This window comes from Haliotis rubra, unplaced genomic scaffold (genome assembly GCF_003918875.1).
Source record: "Haliotis rubra isolate DU_JTF1 unplaced genomic scaffold, ASM391887v1 Scf1077, whole genome shotgun sequence".
In the NCBI taxonomy this organism is placed as follows: Eukaryota; Metazoa; Mollusca; class Gastropoda; order Lepetellida; family Haliotidae; genus Haliotis; species Haliotis rubra.
This window is the reverse complement of record NW_025764978.1, coordinates 222412-245267: the sequence shown is the minus strand read 5'-3', so window position 1 is coordinate 245267 and position 22856 is coordinate 222412. Positions and strand designations below refer to the sequence as shown.

Here is a 22856-nt window from a genome sequence, read left to right as displayed (position 1 = left end):
AAGTGACAAAACCCTTAACCACAAAAAAAGTTCTGCTACTTCTGACTATATAATGAATATGTGTTTGTGTGTTTACAGCTGGTTGACGGCGTTCCGTAAATAATCGGGGCTGGACCAGACAATCCTGTGATTGACATCATGAGATAATGACGCGTGTATTTAGGGGAAACAGTTGGGAACATCTGGTCCATACTGGTAGTTCGAACCCTGATTGGATTATGACCCTTGGTTAGTTTGTCGCCACCATGCATGTGGTCAGGAGGTTCACTTAAACAGGCAAACGACCGTGACTAAGTGGCAGCTGACACGTGAAGCTGATATGCCGCCATGTTTGTCAATTTTGTTTTGACGTTTTAGATTCCAAATGACTGCATCTTTTCACCACTGAAACAGAATCCAGACTTTGTTATGCATTACTCTGTTTATTCATATCGAGAGATCCTTAAACATATCTAAATATTATCATACACATATCATAAACAGAAAGGCTCTGTTTCTTCGACTGTTTTATTGTGAGGTACAATGGTATGAAAGGTTACAATATACTGTTCGTTAACAAGCTGATAACAGTACATGCTCGTAGATATGAAAAGAATACTTGCTAAGCAAGTGGACGTGTCTACAAAATTCCTCTTTGAGGATACGGAATCTGTTCCGTTGCTAAATAATGTGTTATTTAACAACAGGAATACAATGTACTGCACACGCAGTGATGTAGCCGATGCGGCTTACACTTGTATTCCATACAGGAATATGTTAACCCACCCTCCCTGACCCACAAGAGCCCACCCCACCCACGCCCACCCACCCACCCCGGCGTGCGCCAGAATTGATGCCGGTAGCTAGTGACAGTTGTTTCAACTGAAATAGGTGTGCGACACACTGATTTTGTTAAATATTATAAAAATAGAATTTAGAGTGAATTCTGTCTTTCTGAAAAAATATTTCCGAGATTCATGTTTAACTGAGTGATGTAACGTATTTGTAAACTATATTTGCAAATTTAACATTTCATTGGAAGATATCCAGGCAAAACGTTGAACTTGAAAATGTGGTTTACAAATAGGTAAATCACTTAGTTGAACATAAATCTCATAAATATTTTTTCGGAAGGTATGAATTCAATCTGAATTCTATTTTTATAATATTACTTGCAAAATCAACGTGTCGTATACCTATTTCAAGTAAAACAACTGTTTTACACATTTCCGGCATATAACACACTCTTGAATTGTTATACACCCTCCTGCGCACGCGTTTACATGCAGCAAATGTTAGGATTGAATTAATGCTGCATGAACATTATCACAATCAGGACCACCAGGATCTCGATTTGAACTAAAACGTGGAACCAAATCGTGAGATTTTCTTTGACCTTCTGATCTTGGCAGTGTGGCCTCAAGTAGCGTCTCACAGACTTGGTTTGACGTGTGACCTTGGACACCTCACCAACAGTCTGTGTATGTCGCGTGACCTTGGCCACCTCACCAACAGTCTGTGTATGTCGCGTGACCTTGGCCACCTCACCAACAGTCTGTGTATGTCGCGTGACCTTGGCCACCTCACCAACAGTCTGTGTATGTCGCGTGACCTTGGCCACCTCACCAACAGTCTGTGAACGTCGTGTGACCTTGGCCACCTCACCAACGGTCTGCGTACATCTTGTGGCTACCTTCCGTGACCTTGGCCGAAGCTTCCTTCTTCTTCCAACACGTCTTGGCATTACTAAAACAATAATCAACAGAGGACCTTTAGGCTACCTAAATCCCCTGGCTTTGTTTGTAATTGCATTCAAATCTAATTCTGAGTAATTACAATTCTACCATGTATGACCCTTTCCATCAACATAATGTCATTCATGGGAGATGTTGAGTAAGAAAACATCCAGAGATTCAAACAAGCACATTTACACAATTTCAAAATTGTTAAGTCATTTTTAGCGAAACTCATTTCTTGTATATCAAAAGGAGAAAAGCATATGTGCTGTCTGAAATATATAGATCCAGATCAACAGATATTCTCTTCAACAGGTTATTTCCGTCAACATTATAAAATATCAACATTCTGAACATTTGTTAGAGACTACAACTTTAAACAACGCTCTACAGTGCGGGTCTGTTGTCGCGCTAATGTATCATATGAAGAGAATAAATCTGCAGTTGACGTATAAGGTAAATCATTACGAAAATACATACCAATCAGATTCTTGACATGTACTGTTTGATGTACTATGATGTTGGAATGGCCGTTCTGCACATTGGTAACATCTGCAACGATGTCCACCACCAGGTTCTGTCCATCTCCATCAACAGCATCTGTTCTGTGTCCGTCGCCATCATCTACGCTCAGTCTTTGTCCTCTTTTCGTAATTCTTTCTCTTTTGATGTAATCTCCTGTCCGCATTCTGCCACCATCAACGTATTGTGGCTGCGCTGTTTTGACAGTGCCATCTCCTTCTCTTCCTCCAGTACAACGATCTCCTCTCCTTTCGTCTTCATTGCTATCACATTCTCCCTGCATTCCCACTACAGCACCATCTCCGAGTCCCACCTCTATTCCTCCGCAAACGTCATCGTTTCCTTTATCCATTCCTTCAGTGTTGTAATGGTATTTCTTCCATATTTTACCACCGCCATCACCACAATCGCCCTGTTTTTCACCAACAGAGCCATCTCTGAACCGTCTTTCTCTTCCTCCACCGACCACAGCGCCTCCTCCGTCTCTAGTCATATACTGAAATCCCTCCCACCTTCCTCCCTGCTTTCCATCAACGTCTTCTCCTCCACTTTCCTCATCAATGTCTCCTCTATCTCCACCTCCAATGGTACTTTGATCTCTCCTCCATTTTCTTCCACCACCAAAACAATTTCCACGCTTCTCTCCAAAAGCCTTGTCTATTTTCCTTTTCTCAGCTGAACCAGCACCCCGACCCCTGTCCACCTCAGTTTCCACGACACCAGCACGCCGACTTCTTTCCTTCTCAGTATCGGAGACACCAGAGTCCCGACATGTTTCCTCCTCAGTTTCAGAGACACCAGCACCCTGACCTCTTTCCTTCTCAGTTTCGGAGACACCAGCATACCGACCTCTTTCCTCTTCAGTCTCTACGACACCAGCATACCGACCTCTTTCCTTCTCAGTTTCGGAGACACCAGCACCCTGACCTCTATCCTTCTCAGTATCGGAGACACCAGCACCCTGCCCTCTTTCCTTCTCAGTTTCGGAGACACCAGCACCTCGACCTCTTTCCATCTCAGTTTCGGAGACACCAGCACCTCGACCTCTGTCCACAGTTTCCGAGACAGCAGCACCCTGACCTCTGTCCACAGTTTTCGAGAAACCAGCATCCTGACCTCTTTCCTTCTCAGTTTCGGAGACACGAGAACCCCAACTTCTTTTCTTTTCAGTTTCGAAGACACCAGTATACCGACCTCTTTCCTCCTCAGTTTCGGAGACACCAGCACCCTGACCTCTTTCCTTCTCAGTTTCGGAGACACCAGCATACCGACCAATTTCCTTCTCAGTTTCGGAGACACCAGCACCTCGACCTCTGTCCACAGTTTCCGAGACAGCAGCACCCTGACCTCTGTCCACAGTTTTCGAGAAACCAGCATCCTGACCTCTTTCCTTCTCAGTTTCGGAGACACGAGAACACCAACTTCTTTTCTTTTCAGGTTCTGAGACACCAGCATCCTGACCTCTTTCCTCCTCAGTTTCGGAGACACCAGCACCCCGACTTCTGTCATTTTCAGTTTCTGAAACACTAGCATACCGACATCTTTCCTTTTCAGTTTCGGAGACACCAGCACCACGACCTCTTTCCATCTCAGTTTCCGAGACACCAGCACATCGACCTCTGTCCACAGTTTTCGAGATGCCAGCATCCTGACCTCTTTCCTTCTCAGTTTCGGAGACACCAGCACCCCGACTTCTGTCATTTTCAGTTTCTGAAACACTAGCATACCGACATCTTTCCTTTTCAGTTTCGGAGACACCAGCACCACGACCTCTTTCCATCTCAGTTTCCGAGACACCAGCACATCGACCTCTGTCCACAGTTTTCGAGATGCCAGCATCCTGACCTCTTTCCTTCTCAGTTTCGGAGACACCAGCACCCCGACTTCTTTCCTTTTCAGGTTCTGAGACACCAGCACCCTGACCTGTTTCCTCCTCAGTTTCGGAGACACCAGCACCTCGACCTCTTTCCTCCTCAGTTTCGGAGACACCAGCACCCCGACCTCTTTCCTCCTCAGTTTCGGAGACACCAGCACCCCGACCTCTTTCCTCCTCAGTTTCGGAGGCACCAGCATACAGACCTCTTTCCTCCTCAGTTTCGGAGACACCAGCACCCCGACCTCTTTCCTCCTCAGTTTCGGAGACACCAGCACCCCGACCTCTTTCTTTCTCAGTTTCGGAGACACCAGCACCCCGACCTCTTTCCATCTCATTTTCGGGGACACCAGCACCCCGACCTCTGTCCACAGTTTCGGAGACACCAGCATCCTGACCTCTGTCCACAGTTTCCGAGACACCAGCACCCGAAACTCTGTCCACAGTTTCAGGGACACCAGCATCCTGACCTCTTTCCTTTTCAGTTTCTGAGACACTAGCATACCGACATCTTTCCTCCTCAGTTTCGGAGATACCAGCACCCGAACCTCTTTCCTCCTCAGTTTCGGAGATGTCAGCACCCGAAATACTTTCCTTCTCAGTTTCGGAGACAACAGCACCCTGACCTCTTTCCTTCTCAGTTTCAGAGACACCAGCACCCCGACCTCTTTCATCCTCAGTTTCGGAGACACCAGCATACCGACCTCTTTCTTTCTCAGTTTCGGAGACACCAGAACCACGACCTCTGTCCACAGTTTCCGAGACAGAAGCATCATGACCTCTGTCCACAGTTTCCGAGACACCAGCACCTCGACCTCTTTCCTTCTCAGTTTCGGAGATACCAGCATACCGACCTCTTTTCTTCTCAGTTTCGGAGATACCAGCACCTCGACCTCTTTCCTTCTCAGTTTCGGAGACACCAGCATACCGACCTCTTTCTTTCTCAGTTTCGGAGACACCAGAACCACGACCTCTTTCCATCTCAGTTTCCGAGACACCAGCACCTCGACCTCTGTCCACAGTTTCCGAGACAGAAGCATCATGACCTCTGTCCACAGTTTCCGAGATGCCAGCATCCTGACCTCTTTCTTTCTCAGTTTCAGAGACACCAGCACCCCGACTTCTTTCCTTTTCAGTTTCGGAGACACCAGCATACCGACCTCTTTCCTCCTCAGTTTCGGAACCACGAGCGCCCCGACCTCTTTCCTCCTCAGTTTCGGAGACACCAGTACCCCGACCTCTTTCCTTCTCAGTTTCGGAGACACCAGCATCCTGACCTCTTTCCTCCTCAGTTTCGGAGACACCAGCATACCGACCTCTTTCCTTCTCAGTTTCGGAGACACCAGCACCCCGACCTCTGTCCATCTCAATATCCGAGACACCTTTATTCCTGCCGCAGATGGCACCAGGCTGTAGTAGCTTTATATCATCTCTTACAGGTGTGGCATTCCTTCTCTCTCCACTCCTATTTTGTCTTTGTCTGTCACCAAAACACCGTCGCATCTCTTTCTGAAACCAAAAGATGGTATTCTGAAACGTTTTGCACCAATGATCTGCACTGTAATCTCGAATATTTCAGTTGTTTCTATATTCTAACATTCTGCATCTTCTATTCCCGTCTTCATCCTAAACCCCAATCGAGTGGTATCTGCTGTGTTGAAGAAGTATAGGCAAATACGGTACAATAACCAACTGAGTGAGTGGGTGAATTTTAGCATTTCAGTCAGCAAACTCCAGTACAACCTCCACGAAATCCAGACCAGATAAACCGGTGATAGGAACACGATAATGCGCCATCAGTCTAACACCCCTATCATCGCCGTGTCATCGAACGTTTATTGTATCAAAGCCATAGGCCCATAAACATGAAGTGCATATGCGTCAGTATTTTCACAAAAGATTCACATTTCATTTGTGCTCTTGAAGAAATATTTGAAGCATAACATAACAAATCTTAAATCTTGATAGTTTGTGGTTACCCTTGAGCAAATACACTGTTATACTGAAGGTTAAATTAAATGTTTACTTGGTATGTATTGCTGTCGAACGTTATTTAAGGATGGACATGGAAGGTGAAATGGTACAGATCTTCAAGATTGTTTAACTTACATGTACATACTATTTCAGACTTTGCAAGTTTATGATGTCTCCCTGTATCAATATTAAAAATTTAGCCTTGTACATCCTCGAGCACGAGCAAGGTCGTTTGCAAATGTACACAAGGTCGAATCTATTACATATTTCCCTGCTTCAATGCTAATCTTGAAATGTGCATAGTATTCATGTCTAGTGCTATGTGCTAATATATTTCTCCATTCCTGGGTGTACGTATATATTAATCTGGTTTGAAAAATGTTAAGCTAGCTATACATCCAACGTCTGAGTGGACCCAAATATGACCAAGACCTGAACTAAATAAAATATGTCTAACATTACTTGCTCAGTTCAGTCTACGTACTGAATCAACTGAATAGAGATTAACCAACGTTCCGTAGCCTTATCAGCGCTCCGTGACACCTTCAGTGGAGTACATTACACAACAGGTACACGGCGTTTTCACTCAGTCTCAGTCAGACATAACACAAAGACGTGTATACCTATACCAATGAATTGTACAGCAATCATTGTGACTCACCCAGCAAACACAAATTACTGAAAAATACAACACATCTGTTTGGCACGTTGCCAGACATGTCGGTGACTACCTGCAAATAGTGTTGTGTGTGTTCGTGCACAGAAATTAATAGCTGCAGTCGGTGCATTATAGCAATATAACACCGGCGTTCAATGTCCTGCGTGCTTAAAGTCTGAAGTACACGTAGATGGTACATAGATATAGAGTATACGTTATAGGTATTATAAAGCTATAATGCAGTTCCAACGTCAACTCAAACATCTCTCCCTCGTTCCATCGTACCTTCGGAATTCCAGTGTATTTTCACACATTTGTATTTTCAGAAACAGCAACATCGTTTTATTCAATATTCAGTCAGTATGTACATGATATACAAGTGGATAATATACTTCCGTATTTTCAATAAAATGGATTCGAGGTCCTATGACGCATATGATTCCGCGAATAGCCTCTGAAAAGTTTCCTTTTTTCGCTTTCGCTCTTTAGTGTCGTGTTACTGATCCAATGTTTTTACTGTAAATAGGAAGGAGACAACCCGTCCATAATCATAATGGACGACAAAATCTGATTGTCTTGTACGATTCCGACCGAACCTCTGAAAAAGCCCACAATCCCATGTCAATGCATGCAACAAACATGGCCGACCTACCAGTCTATTGTAAATGCATGTAGGACCACGTCCTTTACAGTGCTTCTAAACAATGTTTTAACGAAATACACCCATCATCGATTTACACACATTCTTCTATGTCCGTCAGTGGGCAAAAATGTTTTGTGAAATATTGATACTAACCTTATTTGGACTTGAAAGTATATGCGACTGCTAGCATAGAATTGTCACCAGACCTATGACGTGATCATATGCACCGCGCATGCGCAGGGCGAGCTCTGTTGCTGACTGTTATGCAATACTACTAGACTTACGCTTTGTCTCTGAAAATACATAATTTTGATAGAAATACCTTCCAAGCTCAGGGGCAATACATCGAGTTTACTTCTTTGCGTAATTTGATAGACCTCCATACACAAATACTTGCTTGGTGGTTAAGGTGGAGTTTAATAACATAAGTAAACACGTCGCTGAGGTGAAATATATCACACAGCCCCAAGACTGACCTAAAATACTATAAACACCACAGGCACCATAATCATGGCATGTCTCAAAATAATAACAGAGCTGTGAGTCAAAAGCAAAAAAACATATAAAATATTGAAGTTGTTTAGGCAGAACAGTGTGTCATGAGGCTGAGTATTATTATATCTAACTACAAAAAAACGAGGGCAGGGACGGAGGGAGGGTGATTAAGAAAATTAAAAGATGCTTGGAATAAAAAAGAAAGCCGCACATGCATGACAGGAAAGGAGAGGACGCATGCGTGGTAGGGAACAAGACAGACAGTTCCGGTTTATATGCAAATTAGACATCATGACACATGATTTTGCAATTTGCTAGACCTCCATACACACAATTAAGAAGATAACAAAGACTTGTTTGGTTGTTAAGGTGGAGTTTAATAGTTTAATAAGATAGGTAAACATGTCGCTGAGGTGAAATATATCACACAGACCAAGACTGGCCTAAAATACTATAAACACCACAGACACCAAGGCAAAGTCCGCCAAACAAGAGAGTGAATAAAAAAACAAAAAACTGAACAGTAAAAATGTCTACAAAACATCACTTCACCACTTGTGATATTAACCATATAACTGTAAGCAGAAACTAACATTGAAGGGGAAACTAGATTGTAGACTAAGGAAATCTCCACCGACAGATCCCAAAAGGTGACATACTTGAAATATCGAGCACCATTCTGTCATTATATCCATTTCTCAAAACAGCCTGAAAAGTAAAAATGTGAAACATAACATCTAAACCAAAATGAAGCCATGTTATAAATATAAGTTCAAACAGCTACGCAGATCCATCATTACAAGAAAAAACATTTTCTGATGAGCAGTCGTTAAAAATTAAATTAAGAGGCTTTTGACATTCAGCCTGAAAGAAAACCAAGGAAATACAAAAACTGGAAATGTGTGAATATAGATGTGACAAGTTAAGAATACAAATTCGAGTGACGACATGGGAAGGTACTGTACACTGACCCAGCGTTCGAAATAATCCCCGGCCCGGAGGCCCAGCGCCAGTTATTATTGTATCAGGCCGGAAGTTTCAAATATGTACAGGCCCTTGTGGCCTTCAGTAAATATGTCATTTTGTTTTTCAACTGGAAATTTTCCAATAATTGTTCTCTTTATTAACGTTCGTGAATCCTCCATAATCCACCATGTTACGATAACTTACAGTTTCACTTCCTGGCTTTGTGCATAGAAATGTCAACATCAGCCTTTAACAAATAAAAACCTCTCTCTGCTCCATAGGCTTCGCAAACTGATTTTGTAGAAACAGTGTGAAAAAGTGTACAGTGTAGTATAGTTTGATTTTATTGATTTGACTTTAACAAAATGGGCCTGGAGATTTCACCCTGGGCCTGGAGATTTTATAAGTTGCAGGCGGCAGCAGGCCATGAAGGCCGCCGGGAAAATTTAAGCACCGCAAACACTGCATTCACCAAAGTATTTAAATGTTTTTAAATGTTTTTGCCATTCTGCCAGAAACTCGGGACAGAATGAGTGGTGAGAGTTTGATATAGCCCTTTTTAGACGACGATGGCCAAAGGCCGATTGCACAAAAGCCACTGTCACTTGAGCCTGTAGCTGCAGCCAGCAAAGCAACACCCTTTCTCAAGCTGTGGAACGAGTATGATTGAGAGTCAAGGCCACATTTGTGTAGAAGGCTGCTAACCTTTTGATCCAATTGCTGTCGAGACCAAGGACATAGCTGCCCCCTGTAGCACTGAACGAAGGCTGGATCAGAAGGTCTGGCTGGTATGGCGTTCACCATACACCAATAGGCACGCACAGGGCAGCATAATGAATGAGGCATTCTTTGTATAGGCACATAATTCACTGATCTACGTGACTCTAGAGATTTAGTCCATTAATCCGAATGGTCAATCCTGACACACCCAAAGAAATGCCATCTCTTGGAAACTGTTTGGAATGGTCAACAAGCTTCCAGTTGATTTCCAGAGCAAAAAATGCAAGTAAAATTATCGCCTATAAGGATAAACCTTCATTGTTGTGATGATCAATATGATAGAACATGGCTTCCAAGTGCCAAGGCCATACAGGTAGGCGAGATTGTTTAAGTTGTACATACGCTTTCAGACTTTGCAATTTTATGTCTGAATATCAATATTTAGCCTTGTACTTACAGCTCGAGAAGTCGGTTGCAAATGTACACAAGATTAAATCTATTACATATTTCTCGGCTTCAAGGCTATTCATAATGTGCTAGATGCAAATATATTTGTCCATTCTTGGGTGTACGTATATTTTAATCTGGTTTGAAAAATGCTAAGAAAGCTAGGTATACATCCGGCGTCTTGGTAGACCAAAACATGTCCAGGACCTGGACTAAATAAAATATGTGTAACATTTACTTGCTCAGTTCAGTCTACCTACTGAACCAACTGAACCAAATTAACTAACGTTATCCGCGCCATGTGACACCATCAGTAAAATACATTACATCAGGTAAACGGCGTTTTCACTCAGTCTCAATCAGAGATAACACAAAGACGTGTATACCTATACCAATGAATTGTACAGCAATCACACTAACTCACTGTGGAAACAAAACACAGTGGCCCCTCAGTGGCCCCTCAGTTTTCACGCCTTGTTAACAACCCTTCCCAGAGTGGCCCCTGAACACTTCAGTATTAGGAAGGTGACAAGCTGATTGTCTTGTACGGTTCCGTCTGATCTCTGAAACAGTGCACAATCCCATGTTTCTGCATGCAACAAACATGGCCGACTTTCCACTCTATTGTAAATGCATGTAGGATAACGGCCTTTACTGTGCTTCAAATCAATGTTTAACGAAACACACACATAAACGATTTACACACATTGTTAGTCGTTAGTAGTAAAAAATACGCTATGAAATATTGGTACTTACCTTATTTGAGACTTGAAAGTATACGCGATTGTAAGCATAGAATTGCCACCAGATCTATGACGTGACCATTTGCAAAGCGCATGTGTAAAGTTGTTTTGTTGCTGACGGTGTGTTATACAAAACTACTAGACTGAAAAGACATAATTTGGATAGAAATAACTTCTAAACTCAGGGGCAATACATCGAGTCTACTTCTTTGTGTTATTAAAAACTGCACCAACTCTTCGTAAACTTTGATAAAATATCTATGTCACCTTTGCTCATCCCTGGGAAACTTGTATGATCCAGGGCTGTGAGACAGGCTTCAATAACTCATACAAGGTCACTTGGACGTTATCACATACAGACTCGTCTAACCTATGCTGGCACCATTTTGAACACCTATTTTGCATTCCTGTCTCCTCCTCATGCAATACTTGTATCTAAGCAACAGTATTCCATCCCTGTCCTGAGTTTCGTCCATGAAACAGTACCAACATTATTGCAAGATTTCCAGTTGCACGTGTAGCTATTGCCTTTCCACGATTGTGTTTCGGTAACCCTATTTCGTGTTAAAATCCAAAATATGCTAAATTTAATGTTTTACAGATAATTGTTATGTTTTCAGCAGCCTGAGGACTAGAATTCAAGCGAGACATTTCAAAAGCAGAAGTGAGCATATTTATCATGCTTTTCCTGAATCTTGGTCATCACATTGCTGACAAAAGGGACAGAAAATGACAAAAAATAAATTCGGTGGCCTTATCAAAAAGGACAAAATGAGGCACTGCAGGCAGGTTAGGTTCGTACTCAGCTCAGAGCCCTTGCCCCTTTTACATGCAGCCCAGACAGCGAATTATATCTCCCAGGAACTTTCCCAGCAAGAACTTTCCGGAGAATGTGTAGATTCCTGCAGAGTGTCAGAAGGGCTGTGGTCCTGGCAGTAAACACGGGTTCTCAGCCAATGTCAGTCAGCAGATTGAGAGGTACTGGGCACCAAAACAATGGTGAGTCGAACAACTTAATTCTTCGGATGCGTGACTTTTGAAGAAGTCGGCAGGGTTGTTCTTCTCCTCAACACACTGCACAAAACCGAAGTGCGAGTTGATATGACATCTATCGCATACTGTTCAGACCTCACAATGACACACGCATACATTATTGATGTTACAGGCGTGGCAGGCATTGATAGCCTACTGGCAACCCGACAGGTTTTGTCACTCTGTCATCTAAAGGAAGTTTTGCTGAAGCGTAATATACTTCCTCGTACACAAATAGTTGAGCAGAGTTGAGATACCCGTATTCCAGGCTGGTGTGGGTAGATATACTGCTGTGACATCATGGCGGACACTACACTTATCTTCGTCTTGTGTGCCCTTGCACTTCTGAGCGCTGCCGCTGAATCTAATAATGGTAAGTTGGAACTTCAGTACGTTATGTCTCTGGGCTGTGTTGTAAGTAGCAGTAGAACTTTTGTAGATACTCCATGTACCATGGATCCTCGGTACCCAAAGCTCGTCAGGTGAATATGTGACAAGTCTTGACCTGCTTTGCCCACATCCCACGTTTCTAGGAGGTAGTGATACAGATGCAACATTGCTCTGTGTGTCGGGAATCACTGTCACTGTATATTTAGGACCACTTTATCTAGTTAACCTGCATCCAGCATGGCGCAGCATTTATGCCATCCGATCTGTCCATCCTTCCATCGGTTCCTGGCATATATTTGTTGGATACAACACATAATTTGGAATGTAACAATATGACACAATTCAGGTTAAAGCAAGGGAGTGTAATATAATAAGGAACTCTATATAATTGTTGTAAATATACAATCGCAAAGACGTAGCTCGAGACAAACAAGTCGTGTTTCCCACTTGCGCATTAAATTACTTAACTTCCTTCATAAAGCCCTAACATGAACCCAGTCAAAACCTACATCCACAATGCCACATAACCCACTTATCATAGCCTACACTGCGAATCTATCATACGGAAATATTATGACTCTCAAATTGAATCCATACTTCCTTATGTTAATCAGGAGGGACTGTTTGTTATCAAACACACTGTACAGTCCTTTTGTCACTCTGAATATATATGTATGTATATCAATATATTTGTTTTGATAGAGCCAGCCACACCAGAATTATCTCCGTGGTATTATTTACACAGTGAATGTATATACTACAGGTACAGTATAGGCTGGTTCGCATGTGGTTTTTGACGAAAATGTGATGATAGGGACCTACGCAGCCAGCCCAAGATATACGAACTTAGCCTTGTACTTATATCTGAGGTTAATATCCAGGTCGCTTATTACGGCGAAACAACTAAATGCCCCAAAGGGCGTCGATTTAAGAATTATAATAGTTATTTCTTCATTTTCAGCGACAGAAAAGATAATGTTTATCACAGACAGTGGTGCACGTTTAGAAGTCAACGGGAGCGTGTACCGATGCACCCTGGATGGCAGGTCCAGCTGCAGTGTTCTCCCGATCCACACCCCCAACCCCAGATGCCCTGTATACGACCCGGTAGAGGACTACGTCTACTGGTCCGACTATGCTCTCATGTCTGTTTGTAGGGTCAAGTCTTCAGGAGAAGACTACGAAACGTGGGTGAACGTCTCCAGAGGTAAGGATGTAAAGATATTTGATAATTACGAACTTAAAACACGTACCCACCAAAGAAGCCATCTTAATTTATTGAGGTAAACACTGTGATGTTGAGAGAGATCACCCTTCTGTTCAGCAGATGTGTGTATCGTTTTTGTGATTGTATTTAAAGAAGTACTATTTTGGTTCAACTTTTTAGGTTTATATGGAATGGCCCTTGATCCCGAACTAAGGGCAATCTTTGTGTTCGACCTTAAAGATGATGATAATAGCTCCTTGTGGAAGATAAACATGGACACAAAGATCCTGACAAAGGTTCCGACTGAAAATTCACTTGTATGGGGAATCGCTATCGATACTCGGAACAAGTAAGAATTAAAGTCAACTAAAATTAAAATAAAAGATTCAAGTTAAAGCCGTGTAAATTAGGTATGCCAACAATGATTTCACAACCGGCGAAAAGCAAACTGTTGAAATACTGTTTTACATTGCAGGAAGTTGTTTCTAGCATTTACCGCAAAAATCACAATGATGAACTACGACGGGAGTGACTATGTCACCCTACTAAACAAAAAGAATGGCGACCATTTTGGTATGATGTTTGACGTGGAAGGTAAGTACACACGTTTTGCTGTTTAAGCGGTTACTTATTCAACCTTGCCCAGAATCCTTATCTTTCAACATCTGTGGATTTGAACATAAAAGACAATTAGAGAGTCACATTTTTTAGAATAAATCTTAAATATCTCTAGGAAATCACTCCGTCAATGAAGCTGATTTGTCACTCTTGTTTTTTACCAAAATAAAAAATCATAATAACTCGAGCTGGTAACCTTTTCGATGTTTTGTTGGGTTCATTTTTCCTTTTAAAGATATTATCTAAAATAATATACAGATGGCTTTACAAAGTAGAGAATGGGTAGCGACACATAACCGTGTTTTGGACTCGATCTATCCATTACTACAATAAGGTTTAGTTTAAAAGGTCCCATCCTCAGTGCAAGACCAAGAAATATACTAGCCACATAAAGAAACTGTGCACACAGAAAATTCCTTCAGAATTGGAATACAACACAGAAAAGACGACATCATGTAGACACTTTATAAGCTGAAGTATCGGGCTACAACAACATGTCAAAAGAACATGAACAATACCCGTAACGATGACGTCAGAAGTTCAAAGTTGAGTAGGGGGTCACACGACGAAGTCTCAAAGTCAATAACGGGTATGACCACCATGCGCGTGAAGCACATCAGTGCATCGACGACGCATATAGGCTACTGCAAATGATCATTGAAGGCCTGGGGAATGGTTTGGGAAGTGGTCACTGCCGTCTGGAACCTGTGTCCGTCTGGAATCCATCTGTCCTGTCTTGGCGTCGTTACTCGGGGACGCCCAAAACGTGGGTGGTCGGCGACGTCATTACTGTTTCCATAACAACTGACCAATGCAGATATCGTGTTACGATGGCATTGGAAATGTGCTGCCACCTGTTGTTGGCTCATGCCTGCTCGAACCATTCCAATGGTTTCGTGACGTTGAGCAGATGTTAATTTTGGCATGATGTGCATATGAATTCTCATGTGAATTTGTGAACGTTTGAATGACCAAAGATCAAGCTTTCGACAGTGACAGCAATTTCTGAGTTTCACATGTTGTGTGCAGCTGCACAGGCTGCACGTGCAGTAACACATTGTAACTCCATAGGCCACTATCAATGACGTCACATCGCCTGGCACCTGCATGAGGGTTTGATTGTCTCCAATACTTGCTATGTTCACACCTTTATTTATGTATAAAGACACTGTCTGTCTATCTTTATATTTTCCGTGTGCACAGTTTCTTTATGTGGCCAGTATACAAAACGTCTCCCAGGCTTCCAAAGATGTCGTTTTTCTGACGAAAGACTTACTGGTCCTTATTTAGCTGGAATAATACTGGACAAGTGATTTAGGTTTATTGCAATTTATCAATTCAAGTATGGCAGCTGTCTCAGATACGAACACGGCGTCTTCTGCCGCAGGTCACAGATTGTACTACGCCGACACTTCGGCGCGCACTTTGGGATCCCTGGACTTGGAGACGAACGTTACCACTGTGTACCGTAACGACACTTTATATCTGTCTGTTCATGAGTTCGAAGGTGCACTGTATGCTGGGCCTTTTGGAGACAGGTAAATGTTACATGGAGGCTCATATGTAATATTCATTAGGTTGTATGCATACACAGTATTGAAATGCGTATGCATGTTTCTGGGTGTGAGTGTGCGCGCTTGCCATTAAACAATTACGGTATATAATTTTCAGTCCCAACAATAAACATGAAGACTATTTACTGCCACTTAACAATAAATCAGCTGTTTTGCGTCACTGAAGAAAAATTAAATTATCATTCATTTACGGAATACCAATTGCATTATAAATATGTACACGTTCAGAACGATATTGTAACTCACCTTTCGTCTACAAGACAAAATATTGCCATGAACTGACTATTGAATTTCCTTTCAGCGGGGCAGTAGATGTACTTCCTGGAGGCTGTGGGCCACGCTCCTATGTGTACTTTAACACATCCATTCTTGGGGGCATACGTGCTACTGTCTTCAGGATATATGGTAATGATATATTAGGTAGACTCAAGTAAAGTGTATATTGTACATTAGTACATTATTAAGACATTAGTACATATCTTTTGATCTGCTGCGGGCATACGTTGACAACTGAAACATTGATTGTGGATTTGCTGCAGATTAAGACGTGAATCTCTGTCACACAGTGTTAATGGGTTGTGTCTGTGTATCGTTCAACAGGCTGGCAATCTGGGTGGTATGGTCGTCTGTGTATCTCTGTCACACAGTGTTAACGTACTGTATCTGTGTATCGTTCAACAGGCTGGCAATCTGGGTGGTATGGTCGGCTGTGCATCTCTGTCATACAGTGTTAACGTGCTGTATCTGTGTATCGTTCAACAGGCTGTCCCTCTGGGTGGTATGGTCGGATGTGCACCCGGGAAGTGGGAAATGCTTCAATGGAAGTGCTTGTGACAACGTCGATGGCCATTGTGCAGATGGGTGTGACACTGGCTGGATTGGCGACACGTGCACTACTGGTGTGTATGAAGGAGTTATAATAAATAATAGTACTGATTATAATAAACTTAATTCCAACCATTTTTTCAGAAGCTCTCGGACAAAGGCACTGTAAAAACGCTGTGTTATTAGCATTAGCTGTTCGAGTTAGCGTCCACTTGAACATGGGTGTTGGTTGCAATGTGTGATGTGTACGGTACTCAAATCACAACTGCACAGTTTGTGTTAAACTGTAGAGTTACGACAGAAGTCTGTGTTAAAGTACAGAATGACGACGGCATCATCTGTTAAACTAAAGAGACACGACAGAAGTCCATCCGAAACAAGTACGTCACGACTGTGGTCTGAGTAACACTATAGAGTTACGACACTGATCTGTACAAAACTATAGACTGAACACAGTGAACAGTATCAAGCTACAGAATCACGACAGTGATGTCCTATTAACTACAGAGTTGTGACGGTTTTCTATGTTCAGCTAAAGATTTACGACAATAGTTTTTGTTGAGTTGCTCTCTTATCTTGAACAAAGATAATATCGTAGTCTGACGTTCAAATTACCTGATATATAATTCAGGCTAAGGTGGTGAGCGTCTTTAGTATGACTGAGACATCGCCATGCTTTACCCCAATGATTGGTCGGGCCATCAGTGTTAGGTTAAAGTTGGGTGCACGTGATGCTGTCCTTAATGGTCTCAACGCACATGTGGGAGTTATTTCGGTTTTTCTACCTTCCCATAATGCATCCGGGTGCCTACCTGTCCACTGGGTCCACTTAGTACCTAAACGATATGAATATGAATTCAGTGTGTTAACTATGGGTAATCAATTCGTCACGCATGGCGTATTTTTTTAAAGTATGTCCAAATGGTACCTACGGTGAGCGCTGCCGGAAGCTGTGTGACCAATGTGTTGGCGGCGCCCCCTGTCATTCCGCTAACGGCACGTGTCAAGCCGGAGACGTGGTACAAGAATTATACCATGAAGGTATAAACAATGAAGCTAGTTATAACGAAGATGCTTTTATTACACGGTTCCGTCAGCGTTGCTGGGTTCTATGTACCTGCCAGGCTGGAACAAACCTGACTTAAACACATCGCAGGTTGTTGATTATACAGTGGACTGTTTAATGTGTATGTTATTATAAAAAAACAAATGTCGTCCGCAGCACAGCTCCAGCCATATCTCCTATTACAGCCCAAAAGGATAGAACTATAAAAATGCATTTATCTCTTGTATATGACAATTATAACATGGCAGCATATTTCCTAAATGATTGACTGCTGTCTGTTCTGTTACGACGTGACGTCATAATGAGCACGTGCCATTTGTAAATAAATAACCTCCACTTTCAAGCAGGCGCTGGACGTATTCTGCAGGGTGCCGTTGTTAAAACAACCTTAGCGCCACGCTAGTCTTAAGTCTATGTTATTGGAGTGCTAGTGACGATCACCTTAGCGCTAAGATCGCTTCATACAACGGGATCCAGTTTCTCAAGTGTTGTAACTTGGTCCAGCAAGAGCCTTTCGGATTTGAATTTGCACTTTCGTCGGAATCGTGGCTCGTTTGTTCTACATTGCATTGTTATTGATTGATTCATACTTACTAAGTTGTTAGGTACGTTCAGTTAATGCTTTGAACAGTAATTGGGTTAATCATGCCAGCTTACAGGAAACTCCACAACTGTGGTGAAGTTGGCATCGGTGTTGTCTTGAAATAATAATAATGATAATAATGGCTATTCATGAAGCGCTTTAATTAATGCTGCCTGCGAGGAGCTAGAAGTCTGACAGTCATCTGACTTATCCCGCCGGGTACCCATTTACCACGTGTGTCACGAATGCTTTGTTGTGGGTCAGGACGGAAGTCATAGAAACTCTCAGGTGGTCAAGCTGCCGAACACCGTCAACATTGACTCTCCGTGACCAACGTTTTGATTTGTGACCTGGGCTGTATGCACACGACCACACCACCTCATGGTTTTGGGGTTGTTAATATGTCTACCTGCCATGTTGTACTGCAGATTGGAACCTTGTTGTCTGGGCGCTGGTGTCTGTATGTGTCTTTCTGGGATTGGTTGTGGTGGTTCTCGTGATCCTCCTGGTCAGATGTAGAAGGTAACCATAGAAACCAATATTCTTTTATAAAGATTAGAACATGGGGACCCACAAGAAAGAGGAGTCAAGTATTTCATTCAGTTAAAACCCGCCATGACATTTCTGCAATATTGCTAAACGCGGCGTAAAAGCCAACTCACTCACTCCTTCAGTTAAAATTCACTCATTGTTCAAAATAAAAATTCAGATTAATATATATACATATATATATTATTGTCACTGTGGTTTTCAAATTAGTAGACATTAAAATGAGGATGAAATAAAGTTTGACATAGAATTGAATTATCTTCATAAATCGAATATTTGCTTGCGTACACGTCAGCAAATAATACGAGTTAACATGTTAACAACTTGTTTACAGAATGGTGATGACGGACAAGCAGAAGAAGACAGGCGTTACTGCTGGTGCCGTGAGAAACCCCACCTACCAGGATGACACCGGAGATGCAGGAGATGAAATAACAAGTGTGACCCAGCCGGATCACGTGTACGAGAAGATGCGCCGTGTGCTGCCCCCTGTGTATGAGACGCTAAATGCCTAAGGGGTCATGATATTTGTGCCATGCCCCTGTATGAGACGCTGCACGTCTAGGGGGTCATGGTATTTGTGTCATCCCCCTGTATGAGACGCTGCATGTCTAGAGGGTCATGGTATTTGTGTCATCCCCCTGTATGAGACGCTGCATGTCTAGGGGGTCATGGTATTTGTGTCATCCCCCTGTACGAGACGCTGCATGTCTAGAGGGTCATGGTATTTGTGTCATTCCCCCGTATGAGACGCTGGATGTCTAGGGGTCATGGTATTTGTGTCATTCCCCTGTATGAGACGCTACATGTCTAGGGGGTCATGGTATTTGTGCCATCCCCTTGTATTAGACGCTGGATGTCTAGGGGTCTATGTTCCATCCGCGGTGTGAGACGTTACATCTAAAAGAGGTCATATTCATTGATAGTCTGTGTATTGTCGGTCGGTATGAGTCATTACAAATTAAGAGATGAATAGTTTTTTGGAATATATGTATTGTCGCCATTCAAATATATATATTAAACCGATTTGATTTGTTAATATATTGTAACATGTGTCAGTTGTTTGTCTTGCACATATATTTTAAAATATTATAGCTATTTGGTATACAATTTACTTTGCTATACTTTTAAACCATTGCTTTGAACATATACCTTAATATGTAATAAAGACATTAGGGTTGAATATTTACCTTACTATGTAATCCAGCCATTTGGTGTGAACATTTACGTTTGGTTTGAACATTTCTTTTGATGTGTAATGTAACCATTTAGTTTGAACATTAATTTTGGTGCTTATCATAGTTCTTTAATAAATAGTGCAGCTATTTGCGTTGAACATTTACATTCATATCTACAGGTAGGCTATTCAGTTGAAACATGTATTTTGGTATGGGAATGTATTTTTGTTGCTTATAATGTCACATTAATTAACGTTTAGTCATTATGGGTCACAAAAGTTTGAGGTGCTGAATGTTGGTGTGACCTCCCATCTTAAACTTGGACTATGTAATTTCACCTGATGAGAGTGCGCTGAGGAGTTGCCTCCGTTTGTTTGTTTTGCTTCTGGTTGGATTGTGGAAGCTGTGAGAAGATCGTAGCGTTGCATGTTTTTTGCTGGAAAAACTGTATAATTGTTATGTAAGGAATGGTTGTTGAGATGTATGGGGGACGACTTTGGATTTACGATCATCTGTTAGCTAACATCGACGTTTCAAGAGGCCTTTGCATTGAACTTTACATTGAACTTTCAACAGCTGTCAACGGTCTTCAATCAGTACATCTGTTTTTACTGGGAACATGAAGACTTGGTGAGTTAATATTTTAGATTTGTGACCCAATATATTGGATTTGTGACTGTCATTCATTGTAACCTTGCTTATTCAATACATAATTGAATATTGTAGACTTGACTGTGTTATATTTCACTGGTTATAAGGAGCCACATAAGCCTTTTATCTCAGTAATCTCTAAACCGTAACAAAAAAGATTAGCATATATTCCCCAAGAGACAGTTATATACGTTTGTGTGTTTGTGCGTGCGTGCGTGCGTGTGTGTGTGTGTGTGTGTGTGTGTAATCCTAAAAAGACATGCTCATGATGTAGTCAGAATCTTACAGTCCACTCTGCGTTTAGCAAAGATTTCTGAAAGATGTGGATAGTGTTTTGTGGCTTATATGTATGATGTGTTCTTATTTTCATAAAACCTACTTTGAACCGAACCATCTCTCATATCGATAATTTGAAATTCAATCTCGCTAGTATCGTCTTTATGTAATAAACGTTTCTTCTATCCATCTTTCTTGATTATCTGTTTAAAAGATATATATCTGGTACAGATCAGCCTTATTCGATCTCCACCTTAATACTTCAGGTACTCTTGGGTAAGTCTTTACATGACTCAACCTTACATCTGAAATGTTTCGATCATGTGTTGTGGTTTCATTCTTCTTACTGATCCCCCCGTGAAGATCCGGGTTAGAATTGTTCTTCAGTAACCCAAACTTGTCATAAGAGGCGAATAACGGGATCGGGTGGTCAGGCTCGCTGGCTTGGTTACCACATGTCATCGGTTCCCAGTTGCATAGATCGATGCTCATGCAGTTGATCACGGGATTGTCAGGTCCAGATTCTATTTACAGACCGCCACCATATAGCTGGAATATTGCTGAGTGCGGCGTAAAACTCACTCCCTCACTCAGTATCTGTGAGATGTGTACTGATCGTAGACGTCGTGAAGAAAGACTGAAGTAGTTGACGCCATCTGTTTCCCCTGCGTTGACACATGTGAGGCAAGTCCGCGAGGGTGAGTTTCTCAGGGAATAATTTAAGCCTGCTCCCCACTGAAAGTGACTTGGTCCCACGTTCTCTGCGCCCATGCTCTATACGTCCATGTAGACAAGTCTTTCGTGTATTGACATTTCTCGGAGTGACTGCATTGCTCTCAGTTTTACAGAAAGGCAGTCTATTTATAGCACCTACTTTCTCTGGTTGATTGCCCTACAAATTGAAACACACTTGGTCTTGTATTAGTAACTGCACATGACCTTGTTAGCATAAAGTCAGTCCTTCATTCTCCCTCTCCCCCTATTCACTCCTATTCACTTGGCTTGAGATGCTAATTCTTATATTTCATTCTCCAGTTCAAATATTTAACGGGACAAAGGGATGAAGCTGTTAAAATGTCAATGTCGCGATTATGTTTCTCCGTATCATTAATGATATCATGTACGAATGCTGTACCCTTTCAATGTCATTGTTGGAAAATAATATACTAACCATCAATTTTGATTTCATTATTATACCAGACAGACTTGCTCGCCGTATCTTCATCAGAAGGTAAAACATCATCTCAGGTACATTGACCTTCATAACAAAACCTCCTTCCAAATGTTATTATTAATCTTTAGAATATTGTGCAATATACGCTTCTCCAGCCAGGTAAATGTAGGCATTAAGTACGAGTTTATAAATGATATGATGTGGAATTCCCCCAAATTCATCTGTTAATCCTGCTTACTTTCAGTGCAATAACCTCTAGAACAGTAATGCTACCATATTTTGGATGTTATGAAATGATTGTCCTTTGACTTAATCGGGATAATATGTCTTGAAGTGACAGCTGTTTGACTACAATTCCGTCATCTTAATTAATGTCACCATATTTTGCTTGTCATTATTGTCCTTTTGAAGATCTCTTGAAGTGAAAGGTTCTGTGTATCTCTGCGCATGTGTGCTGCCCTTTGACATGGATGCGTTCAGTTTTTGATATGAAAACCGCTCCGAAGTTAACTTAAATTCACACAATTTACTTATAGTATGTCACTTCCTAGACATACGTTAACCAACGTATATATGATGTTTCCATCGAATAGGCGTCTCTTTCCTGTGTTGTAGTAAGCTACGTATTGAGCTGGTCTTATTTTCACAAGAATTACTCTGTTCTATGGATGTAGTTCAGAAATGGGTAAAACTTTAAACTACTTCGAACGATGTTACGTCGATAAACAATTAGCAAGCTTGCCATTTAATATTTCAGCATTTAAATTCCCTAAAGGTTGGAAAGTTTCTTTCATGGATTTTGCCATTAACTGTGGCTTTAACAACTGGTACCACATTCTGATTAATGGTTGGATCATGTGTGCCCGACCACCCAAACCCGTCACCTTCCTGTTACGACAAACATGAGTTGCTGAAGACCAGATTTAATCCTGGTCTTTGAACATCTATACAAATGTACGATGGTTCATAACTACCGT

The 22856-nt window shown here is 41.9% G+C and overlaps 3 protein-coding genes across 5 annotated transcripts in view; 1 reads left to right on the top strand and 2 right to left on the bottom strand.

The window, feature by feature from the left end:
* Positions 1–22856, bottom strand: part of LOC124280543 — a 62181-nt gene that overhangs the window by 4338 nt on the left and 34987 nt on the right. The window lies entirely within an intron of this gene.
* The window catches only part of LOC124280438 (filaggrin-2-like), a 119589-nt gene continuing 97787 nt past the window's right edge, over positions 1055–22856 (bottom strand). The window contains exons 3-8 of the mRNA XM_046716379.1: positions 4890–5114; positions 4083–4199; positions 3699–4046; positions 3243–3470; positions 2196–3086; positions 1055–1725 (exon numbers count right to left, since the gene is read on the bottom strand). Coding sequence (XP_046572335.1) covers positions 1286–1725; positions 2196–3086; positions 3243–3470; positions 3699–4046; positions 4083–4199; positions 4890–5114 — 2249 coding nt within the window. The 3' untranslated portion in view covers positions 1055–1285. The remainder of the gene's footprint in view (positions 1726–2195; positions 3087–3242; positions 3471–3698; positions 4047–4082; positions 4200–4889; positions 5115–22856) is intronic.
* On the top strand, positions 11891–20358 carry LOC124280459. Of its 3 annotated transcripts, XM_046716399.1 has the most exons (10): positions 11891–12161; positions 13140–13385; positions 13566–13734; positions 13861–13979; positions 15391–15541; positions 15879–15982; positions 16340–16476; positions 17315–17446; positions 18483–18573; positions 18935–19045. In XM_046716399.1, the coding sequence occupies exons 1-9, from the start codon at positions 12089–12091 to the stop codon at positions 18549–18551; spliced, it is 1200 nt and encodes a 399-aa protein (XP_046572355.1). In that variant the 5' UTR covers positions 11891–12088; the 3' UTR covers positions 18552–18573; positions 18935–19045. The 3 variants fall into 3 exon arrangements, with proteins under 3 accessions (XP_046572355.1, XP_046572370.1, XP_046572362.1); XM_046716414.1 differs by lacking the exon at positions 17315–17446 and having other exon boundaries at positions 11892–12161; positions 18480–18573; XM_046716406.1 differs by lacking the exons at positions 16340–16476; positions 17315–17446 and having other exon boundaries at positions 11892–12161; positions 18480–18573; positions 18935–20358.

Excerpts from the sequence above, each read along its gene's own strand:
- LOC124280459 (XM_046716399.1), top strand. The coding sequence starts at position 12,089 with ATGGCGGACACTACACTTATCTTCGTCTTGTGTGCCCTTGCACTTCTG. Across the intron at positions 13,980-15,390 it reads TATGATGTTTGACGTGGAAG|GTCACAGATTGTACTACGCC; the intron begins GTAAGTACACAC and ends CTTCTGCCGCAG. Across the intron at positions 15,542-15,878 it reads GCTGGGCCTTTTGGAGACAG|CGGGGCAGTAGATGTACTTC; the intron begins GTAAATGTTACA and ends ATTTCCTTTCAG.